This window comes from Aulonocara sp. 'chitande type north' Nkhata Bay, linkage group LG6 (genome assembly GCF_057382095.1).
Source record: "Aulonocara sp. 'chitande type north' Nkhata Bay isolate Kocher_YH1m ecotype deep benthic linkage group LG6, A_spYH_male_GT1.1, whole genome shotgun sequence".
NCBI lineage: Eukaryota > Metazoa > Chordata > Actinopteri > Cichliformes > Cichlidae > Aulonocara > Aulonocara sp. 'chitande type north' Nkhata Bay.
The window spans coordinates 15,351,816-15,362,947 of record NC_141349.1 but is presented as its reverse complement, the minus strand read 5'-3'; the positions used below and the strand labels follow the sequence as shown (position 1 = coordinate 15,362,947).

The following is an 11,132-nucleotide window of genomic DNA, read 5'->3' as shown; positions in this document are numbered from 1 at the left end:
CTGCCGTCGGGTGTAAGAATGAATTTGAAGTCTGTGTTGTGGTGTTGTTCCATTCAAAACTCGAGTATCCAACAATCTTTATTCTGAAGTCATTGTCAACAGTATAAATAATGACCAAAAGAGGGTCAACATGCACGAGATCAATGCCATACAAACCCTGAAACGCACAAAAGGAAACTGTTACTGCAAAAAAGAAGAAGAAAGAAACAAAACTGGGGAAAAAAACAATGAAAACACCCAACAAGTTTCAAACTGCAGAAATGATCAGCAAAACTATGGTTTAAGTAAAACTGGCAAATATCTCATGCAGAGTTTCACACTTTGCTTAAAAAAAATCCACAGTGCAAATAACCAGCCAGTTACAACTCTAGAAAACATTATCAGATGGTAAGGTAAAGCTAGATATGGATGCCCTGCTGTGATTGGTGGTTATGGTCAGTCAGGTGACCCTTGTAGCACTGGCTGATGCTGTGGTCCAACACTTGGATTTGCTGAGGAAGGATTTGGAGTGAGTGACGGGATCTGGACGTGTCAGCATGGCTCTACATTATAAAGCAAAGGTGTTTTCATGCCTCCTTTAGGAGGAGAAAGGAAATGTAACGATGCAGTCTCATAACTGATAGACACTGTGATACCGTAACTGGCACGGCTGAACTTTGAACATCACGCCGCTGTGATAAGCTGCTTCTTAACCCCACAATGCCAAGTGTATCATATACACTCATCAGTTTGATTTTTATTTTGTATTTTTAAAAAAAAAAACTACTAATAAATCACACAAAAATGGCAAATGTAGCAAAAACAATACAAATTAAAACTATCCAAATTTATCTTTTTTTTCTGTAGCTTCGGTTTTAAAAAAGAAAAAAAATTTTCTATCAGGTACTTCATGGTTCAGGCTTCACGAGGTGAAGGACGATGTTTTGCAGGTTGAATCCGAATTTGTCAAAAATGTAATTTCACTTCATTTTTTCCACCAAATGCATGGAACAACCTGACACATGGGTGCTTTTTGTAGTCCATCTTCAGGACTTTGTAGTTTTTACACAGCAGAGCTAGGCTTACATCCACCTTCACATTAAAAGGTTTCTTATAAGTGCAGTCGAGCTCTCTCTGAGCTCCAGGCTTCTCTTCATCTCGTCCTCACCTTCTGATCTTTTCTATCAAGGTAAAGTGATCGGGGGCAGGAGGTACTTTATGTTGTACTATACGACCACGGCAGCTGGGATGTTTTGTCTAGTAAAATAACTGCTGCTGCTAAATTTGTTTTATTCAAAGCATAATTAGAATAAAGAGAATTATATCTGATTCCAGGCAGCTATCCAAGCCCAATATTTTAACTTAAAACCAGCACAAACAGCATGGGTGGCTACCACTTTTCTTGTAATGTTGTTGAGCAAACCATGACATACAAAAAAAAGTTTACAACCAATGACTGCACTTTCCCTTTTCTCCGTCTGTAGGCTTTAGTGTCTCAAATATATTTCAGGAAAAACAAAAAACCCACAACAACACGAGTCGTTCCCAAAGGCGACTTCATCTTCTGAAGATCCAAATAATATGTGTGAGACAATGTTGAATATTTACAAACAGCTGTTTATGCTGCAGTTTAAATGCACTGCAAGGATGCAGCTGAGAGTCTGGAGTGGAGCATGTGGTCTTCATGGAGTGGTTATTAACTAAGTGCCCCCTCCCCCAGCGAAGGTGAAGTCCAGGTACGATGTCACAGGTGGAACGGGAGAGCGAGGTTGTACTACTCGTGATTTTTCAGTTCACTGCCTCTGTCGTTTTCTTCCACTCTTCAGTGCAAAAGTCAACACTCGTTCACAAACTTGCGTCTGTGGAGTAGACGCTGATACTGCTCGCTACAACAAATGGATTTACAAAACATTCAGGGGTTCACTGAGGCTCACTTTGTTTGCAAATACTTCTAAAATTCTAAAGTACATCTTCAGTTTGTGTCTACCTGTTTCAGAGAACTGGGTAGGCATCTCAGCGTGCTATTTACATCTGGAATTTAATAGAAACGACTCAAAAATACTGTTGGCAAAAGTCACACGTGCCTCTGGGCTTGACTGATGAGAATCCGCTGTGCTTTAAACCGCCTCACACTGCATACTGATTGGTTAGACCTAACCCACCTCAAACGCTGATTAATTAGGCAACTTTCCTCGCTGCGGACTCCTTTGAAGTCACCGAGGGTTTAAGACTGTGTCTGTTATACAAACCCAGCAGGAGTCTGCGTGAGGGAAGCAGGTACGGCAGCTGTTCAGTGGAGTCGTGGAGTGTAATCTGCTTGGCTTTGAGCCGTGCAGACGCTGGGTTTCACATTCATATTTCATGAGGCGTAGGTACTCCTTTGGCTGAGAGTGGTGTGTGTATCCCGTTTGTCAGTGCACACATCTGTATTCCTTGTTAGTTCCTATCTCCAGTCCGGTGTAGCATGTTGTGCATGTCTTAGCTGGGAGGCCGAGGTAATCAGCAGGAGGAGGCGCTGATCTTCTCCGAGACCTCTGGGTCGGACTTGGCTACCAGGAAACGCAGTCGACCCCCTCCCAGACGAATCAAATCCACCGCGCTGTAATGGCACAAACGGGAGGAAGCGGAGGGAGAAGGACAGAGTCTGGTTACCTGATGCTCAGCAGAAACGTGAGGATAACATGGCATCACTGTCTGAGCTTCGACCAATCAAAGTAATCAATCGGCTTAAGAGGCTGACAGCAGTGGTTAGCAATGTGGAAAGTTTGCTCATTGTCATTGAAGTCAGTGATAACTCAGTGGTATCATTTATCTCTGTTTAACGCCTCCACTATAACTTCTCCCTTACCTCTGGTAGTCTGCTCCTATCAGACTGGTACCGTTCACCGCCAGGATGCGGTCTCCAATCCTCAGTCTGCCATCAGAGGCGGCTGGTCCATCGGGAATCAGAGTCCGGATGTAAATGCCTGGAGCGTTGAGAGGAGTGTGCTGCAGGATGGAGAAAGCAAAGGAAATCGATTGATGCCACAGCCAGGGAAAGTACTTGGCCAGAGGCAGGTGTCCATTAAAGCTGTGTGCATTCACTACTACTGATAACTGCTGATTTAAACTGATATTTAGAAGTATACAAAACCCAGCACCACTACCTCTACCATTGAACCTTTTCTAGTTAGTCTGGTCTGGTTTTCTGGTCCTTTTCTAGACACTAACGTTAACAACCTTTTGTTATAGGTAGGAAAATTTGCACACAATAACAGAATTATACTCAAAGCTTGTAAAATAAAGTTAAAACTGAGTGTTATCTTCCAATTTGCACACAATATAATAACTTTAGCGAGCTGTCACTTGAGAAAGCATCAAGGCTCTGGAAAGAAAACTAGTGAGAGATGTGTTTAAAGACCCTAGAACAACTGCCAGGACGCAAGTGAATGACTTAGCTAAGTTGGGAATTGTAGTCTCAAAGAAGACAATCCCTAGAGCCCTGCTAGAGTCACTGGACTGTGAGGATGAAGACCAAAAAAAACTCAACTTCTGCAGAAGAGACACCTGCAAGCCAGACTGTATGCTAAGATCAACCTGGTGAAAAATGATGCATACCAGAATTATAAAACTAAAGCTCTTTGGCCTCAGAGATTCTGGTCATGTTTGGAGAAAGAATGGAGAAGAGTGCAAGCTAAAGAACACTATCCAACAGTGAAACACAGTGATGGAGGTATCATGCTGTGGGGATGCTTCAGTGCGTCTGCAGCTGCGTCAAGGTGAAAGAAAACCTAAGCAGTCAGCAGCAAAACTGGGTGTAGGTTGTGATTTTATCTTATAAAACAACAATAATCGATAATCTCCAGAAACCAAAGTAAAGGTTATTAACTTGCATGCATAAAACCCTGACTTGAATGTCATGGAAAATCTGAGGAGTGAATTGAAAACCATCAAATCTGGAGGAGCTTGAAATATTAGCCAAATAAAAATGGGCTGGGATTGCTCAGGAGACGTGTGTGAGACATGTTGAAAACTACAAAAACAACTGCAGGCTGTTATCCATCAAAAAAGATGCACAAGTGACTGTTAAAATTAATGGGCTAATAATTTTGACCCTGGTAGTTTTTGGTTTTTGTGAAATAATTTTGTTTCTGTGCACAAAGTAAAAATAATGTAAGCATTCAAAATAAAACCACAGTGTTTAAAAACTTTAAAAATTTCTTTTTTTGCTATTTGGGCTGATTGGGACCTGATGAATGTAAAAACAAAGAATTACCTGATTTTTTTTAATATACCTGATTTTTGTTTCTAAGAAAAATGAGATCCACATATGAGGACATTCGTTTTAACAGTGGCAGAGAACAGTGGCAGTATAATGTGCATATTAGGCCCTTGTAGAGCAAAATTTGGTATTTTGGTCTAGACAACCCAAAATGTGTTGTCCACACGCCAGGTCCTAGGAGGGTAAAAATGACATTTTCAGGGAGGTAGCTCTTAAACAATAAATAAAGGATATGAATACAAAGTATTAATTTACTTTGCACTTTAATTTATTTGCAATACGTAACTTTAAAATGTGTAAAAAGTAGTAGTTATCAGTGTCAGTATTTATTGTATGTCTAGCATGTGCATGTGGATACTGCTGAAATTTGTGAATTTCCCCCCGGGAATGAATAAACTATCTATAATCTAATCTATATACTTAGATCTAATCTTTATACTATATACTATATGTTAGTGACCCAGCATTTTTAAAGCACGTGGCTAAAACTCGATATATTGTGAAAAATGCGTTTGTCTACTTACCAGGCCGTCTATGAGTCCCATGCCCAGTCCGTAGGGTCCCTTGTCCAGTTCCACTACAAACACCACACACAAGTCATCAGGAAGGGAGGGGACGCCGGGGGAGGATACAGGGAAAGGGAATTCACACCCACTAATACACCCTGCAGAGGACACAGACACCCAAAGGCACAAAACACACACAGACACACACAGGGTCTCGCTATGGGGTTGGACAAACAGGAAAAAAACACTAGACTTGCTGTGCAGAAGAAACACGCGGATATTCAGACATGTGCAAAGGTGCAGCTGCTATACCACACACACATGCTTCTGCCTGCAGAGGTCACACTCACTACACAGTGAAGGGGATCTACTGTTGCACACACTTTAAATCAGCATTTTTTGTCATGCCCTTTCAGTGCAGCTATAAAGGCGTTTTAAACTGAGCAGTAATAAAATGTACAACATGCCACATTAATAAAGTGTTTGTGACAAATCCTCCCGCAATACACACACACACACACACACACACACACACACACACACACGCACACACACGTCACTGAGTGACATGGTATTGACCGTAACATGGTTGATCAATGTAAATCTGCTGTTTCTTCATTAATTCTGTTCTGCAGAGGGTGTAGTGCCAAAGCAAACTCTGGATTCCTGTGACCTTAATTAATAATGGTTTTTGCCGCAGTGAGATGGATGGATTTGAAACTTAGAAACGAGAGCAGAGGTTGTCAATATCTGCAGGTATCTACTGCTGAAGATCTGAAATGTTGCTGATTTTTTTAAACACATGCATGCTCACTATCTAAAATTAACTGTAAGATTTAAACTTGCACATCTGGGGTGGACAAAATAATAAAAAATAATAATAAAGCGCATTATGCAATTCAGTACAAAAAAAATCAGCTTGTGTGAAGCCTTTGTTCTTTTTTTGGTAAGGGGGGGGGGTCTGATTACACACTGGTACTTGTTATTTGTGTTTTTATCAAAAAAATTAAATCTGCACATTAGTTTTTGCTATTTTGTCCACCTCCTGTAAATAACGTGGCCTACCCTCCAGTCCGTTGGTGATGAGTCCATTGGTCTTTTTACATTCAGCCACAGTCCTGCCGGTGCAGCCGTTGGTCTGAACGTTGGTGCCGATGAGCGGCACAGGCCCTCCTCCGCCTCCTCCTTCAGGGTACAAGGGGGTATTGGGAGGAGTCAGGAGGCAGGACGGGTCTGGATTTGCAGTTCGAGGGTGGTGAATGGTGCCGTTCCGTCTGAGGCTGTGTGTGTGAGACTGGCCTGAGGGTCTGTCCCGTCCTCTCTCCTCTCCTGGCTCTCCTGGCCCGTCGTCCCCTGGACCCCCTGAACGGGGACTGCTGTGGCTCGGAGGTAGCAGCTCCCTCTGTGTTGAGATGGGACAGACAGACTTTAGAGGATAATCTGACATCTAAAGTGAGGATGCAGATGATAGCAATAACAATTATTCCTTTTTTCTTTCACCTGCGAGAATATTTAGAGCATTGCTGAAGCTTTGCTCCTGCATGAAAACCCATCAGCTTGAGATGATTAAAATTTGAATGCATTATCATTGCACATATTAATGTTCCAGTGAGCATACTTTTAAATGCATACTTTTCTGTGTGCGGGTATGTGTACATATGAGGGTGCTCTAACACTAGGGATTATGGTCTAGTCAGCCGTTCCCACTAATTAGACAGCCTAAAGACTAATCAGATTAACCATGATTTAACCATGTCTAGGTTTCTCTGTGTGTGTGTGTGTGTGTGTGTGTGTGTGTGTGTGTGTGTGTGTGTGTGTGTGTGTGTGTGTGTGTGTGTGGGTTGGCTGGAATAGAGGGTTTTGTCTTTCATTTATGGGATTACGAGGAACTCCTCAACAGCCACAGCTGCTGAGGCACATGGCCTGGATTACTAGGTGTACTCAAGTACACACTTGAGTGTGTGTATGTTTGTCTTTCTGAACCTGAACTTCCGGCCAGTCAGCTGTGTTGGTTCCATTGGAGTGTGTCTGCACACTGGGAGTGTTGGTGTGTGTTTGCGTCTTGGTGCGGAGCCCCCACAGGTAGTGCCGGATGTAGAGCAGCTGTCTGTAGATGCTGTCTTCTACACACTCGCTGTCCAGGTCCACTCTGAAGCCCGAGCTGGGCAGCACAATTGGAGGGTGGTTCTCAAAGCTCTCCAGGAGGTCGACTGCAAACACAAACACTGATGTTAACATAAATCTGTGCTGCTGTCTTGAAGGACTACATATTCAATACACAATGCACAATTAGTATAAATAGCGCTAGCTGCTAGTTAGCATTAACTGTATTGAATGCACACAAGTTTACGCAACGTGTATCTAGCACTCTCTCTTCTATCTACCAGTTCTGATCCTGGTTTCAAGAAACCTCAAAATGCTTTGAAGTATGAGTAGGTCATCAATAATCCTTGTTTTTTAATTACAATTTTGTCTTCCAACAATCACAAAAACTATTTCGTCTTGATGCGTGCTCAATCATCTAGGTATCCCCAAAAGTTGATTCGGTTCATCTGGACGTAGCGTTTTCAGTGGGAGAAACGTTTCATCACTCATCCAAGTGACTTCTTCAGTCTCAGCTGACTGCAGGTTTCTCCAATCTTATAAATAATGAAATAATTGATCAATGGTCATGAGAATTTGCATATTAATGATCAAGGAACTGACCTCCCAGTCCATTGTTCTTTCAGTGGTGCCAGTTTCAGTCATTATGCAAATAAGATTGGGGAAACCTGCAGTCAGCTGAGACTGAAGAAGTGATGAAACATTTCTCCCACTGAAACGCTACGTCCAGATGAACCAAATCAACTGTTGGGCACAAAAACTATTATGTCTTCTTTATAACAAATCAGTGCATATCTTTCCCTTCCTCTGCTCTCCTCGCTCAACAAAGTGCCCAAAGTTCACAAAGTGTTAGATTGTTCACCCATTAACAGGTAAATATGAGGCTAGACCAAGGTAGTTTTATTACTTCATTATGTGATGTCAAATACCTCAGACTCGGACGTTTGGTGCATCTGTTTGGCTGAGGAGCCAACGGTACAAAGCTACCACCTGTAGGATTATGACTAAACGCCTTTAAGTCGAGATGCCGCCTGCACATGACCTTTTCTGCAGCGTAAGAACATCAGTTTGTCTTGGATAGCTTTGGATACCCTTCATCCTGCATCTCAGTTAATGGGAAAAGTGGAGCTAAACTGGAGCAGGCAACCTATTTTTCTTTTTGATTTACACATTCACCTAACAAGTGAAAGCTTTTTAGTTCAATCCCAGAAAGAGACAAATCTCTGGGGTTGCATCAGGAAGGTCATCTGGCATAAAAACTCATGCAGAGCTAGTATCCACACTTACAGAGGAAATAATGTTAAAAATGTTGTTTTGACAGCTTAATAAGTGCATGGTGCTTTCAAAGTCAACGAGTAATTGTGTTAAATCACTGTGATTCAGTACTGTCTGAGAATTTCTGCTCCTTTAGTTATAAAGCTGCTTGTCAAACACGTAAGAAAAAATTTCAGCTATTTCCTGATATAGTGATATCGGCATCTATATGCACCAATAAATGAAAAATACAGCAAGGAAAGAGACAACAGGGAAAGTCTCCCAATTACATCAAGAGTGTTGATGTTTCTTAGTTTGTCAACCAGAGGGCACTCTGCAACTTCTCTGATGGTAATGCCACAAACCAGCTGACCCAAGTGTAAACATATAAACAACAACGTGTCAATAAAACCATCATTTTTTCATTTTTAAACTGTACTGTCATGTAACGTTAGTGTGTACTAATAAATAATAGATAAAACAGATTAAAAAAAAAAATTTTGTGTGAAAGAAATAAAAATATCGGCCCACAAATAAGATTTTTAAACGACCAAATATCAGTAGCAGTCCTGGTTTAAAACAGATTTATCCACATTCGCATTCATGTGTATTTGTTTTTGCTTGATCTTCTCCTTCATTCTACAAGCTGCTCAACAACCCCTGTAAACCATTACACAATTGACCTTTAGCACGACAGTAACAGGCCTCCAACTGCCAACTCACGAGATTCAGACCAGTATTTATTGTACCTATAATCCCAACTCATAACACGAGGGCTTCGTGTTGTCATAATGTTGTCAGCGTCTCTGGCCGGAAAAATTCACACAAGCTCACAAACGTACCTGTTCTGTATATGTACGGCTCGTCCTCGCTGCTGGGTTGCCATGTTGGAACGGGGCCTATCTCTGCTGTGAGCTGGTACTGAGTGAGAATGCGGTGGAGCTGGACTGGTTTTAGAGTTGGGTGCTCACTGGACAGCGCTCGCCACCCCAACTGCAAACAAAGAGCAGAAATAAATCCCAGACTTGAAGAGATGAGAGGATGTCAGGGGAGTCACAAGTTTATTAGCAGGGTTTTGTAGGACGTCACTCATCACAAGCTGATCGATCACTTCATTTACAACTTGAGACTAATTTTTTATTTTAAGATTTTCTGCTTACGCCCACGTATTCCCTCCCCATTGCTTATAGCAATGTGAGGCTCATCATATACAAACAAAAAAGACATTTCCCTGTGTGTTACCTGAGTGAGCTGTTGGGGGTGTGTGGCCAATATGGACACTGTGCTGTTGAGTTTGGTGAAGAATTTTTCAGCCAGATGTCCCAGACCGGACCTGCTCGCCCACTCCATGACCATCCTCAAGCATGCCTGAATCTGCAGCATCTTGGAACGCTGGAACCAACCCCGAGACGGACCTGCGTGCACAAAGACACATACACACACACACGAGCAGAAGGGAGCGTTTTGAGTATTTAATCAGAAACACTGCAGTAGATTTTTATTTGAGGGTGTGCGCATGAGAAAGGCAGAGTAAAATACAGAATGTGTGCTTCTGAGATCTTACGTCTGCGTGCATGTGTGCTGTTCGGCAATACAGACATTAATTTTTAATTAGGTTGTGATTGCAGTAGGTGGAACAATAGCAACAGCCAGCAACCGCCTACTCCTCGCAGAATACAAATGCACCGCTGCAGAAGGGCTCAGCTGACTGAGCTCCTGCTTGTGTAATCCTTCCTTTTCTCTCCCGCACATCAAAGAACTGAAAAGAAGTTTTGTGGCAAGTTAAGCAGGCGATGACTATAAGTCTAGCACTTTTGAAGCTGGGATCCTATTGTTTCATTACCTCACTGCAGCTTTAATGCATTTAATACTTTCTGGTATGTACCCCTCCACCCCCTCAAAGTGAGCTAAGGCTCGAGTTGGGGCTCAGTAGAAACGATGAAAAATAACTGCGCTCCAATGGTGTCATTTTTTCAGAGCCTGCAAATATTTTAATACCTACATTTTACATAATCAGAGCAAATGTGCAAAAAATCTATCAGATGTGGTTAAAATCTCCTTTTTAATCTGTAGTCTGCAAGTCAAAACAAGCAATAATTAATCTAAATACTAGTTCTATATATAGTAAACATACACAGCAATATATAATGCAATAATTCTGCAATGACAAGGCAATCACAATTTTATCAGCCAAATATTACCCAATATCAGCATTATACGCCCATATTGACTAAATAATGGAAATTATAGCTGATATGAGCCAACAGGCAAGTAAGATGCCATTCACCACTGTCCAAGGCTGACATTTATCCGATCCATTTACTGTAAAGATTGGCAGTTTTTCTAGATAAGAGAGTGTAAAACAGACAGGAAAGTACGGTGGGGGGTGGGGGTGACATCCAGAAAACAGTCTGAGGCAAGCTCGAAACCCGGACGCTTCAGCAAAGACTCTGGCCTTCGGTACATGGGTCATCTGTTCAACCAGGTGAGCTATAATGATCCATCCAACAGACTTTTCAACAGGTAAAGAAATTTCTGTAATCAGGCAAATGTCTAAAAATCCCTGTACAATTTCCTAAAGCATCTGACATTAGAGAAATAAAACCTAAAAGTAAGAGAGTTTTTGGCACATTACTTACAAATACCAGAAATGATGAACTGAATAACTGTTGCACCTGCAATAGTTAATATTTCCCAGAACCCATACATGAAATGTCTCAATGAATATAAAACTATTTAAAACAGGCTAGATAACAAACTGTGGGCAGCTGTAAAAACTGATGTAGTAAAATTATAACAGAAATGTCCACAATTCAATAAAAAAGCTGCCACGGGATGCCTGGGTGGGTGTAGATCCCAGGGGGAGACTGGTCTGGTTATGAAAATAAGTCAGACTGTAAAATGACCCACGGCTCACTTTTTCTGAGTAAACACTTTCCTGATAAGTTTATGGGCTCAATCGCTACTTATTTAATACAAAGTGATCTTTATTTTGTACATTACAGTAGATGTTGAGTACAATCAAAGAT

At 41.6% G+C, this 11,132-nt stretch overlaps 1 protein-coding gene across 6 annotated transcripts in view; it reads right to left on the bottom strand.

Annotated features, from left to right (window-relative positions):
- Nucleotides 1–65: 65 nt before the first annotated feature.
- The window catches only part of radil (Ras association and DIL domains), a 31,284-nt gene continuing 20,217 nt past the window's right edge, over nt 66–11,132 (bottom strand). For 5 of the 6 annotated variants that reach the window (XM_086295180.1, XM_086295183.1, XM_086295184.1 and 2 more), the window contains 7 exons: nt 9,346–9,518; nt 8,946–9,096; nt 6,730–6,956; nt 5,812–6,148; nt 4,765–4,904; nt 2,828–2,967; nt 66–2,578 (listed from right to left, as the gene is read on the bottom strand). In XM_086295180.1, the coding sequence (XP_086151306.1) occupies nt 2,479–2,578; nt 2,828–2,967; nt 4,765–4,904; nt 5,812–6,148; nt 6,730–6,956; nt 8,946–9,096; nt 9,346–9,518 (1,268 nt within the window). In that variant the 3' untranslated portion in view covers nt 66–2,478. The remainder of the gene's footprint in view (nt 2,579–2,827; nt 2,968–4,764; nt 4,905–5,811; nt 6,149–6,729; nt 6,957–8,945; nt 9,097–9,345; nt 9,519–11,132) is intronic. The other variant, XM_086295186.1, reaches the window with a different exon arrangement.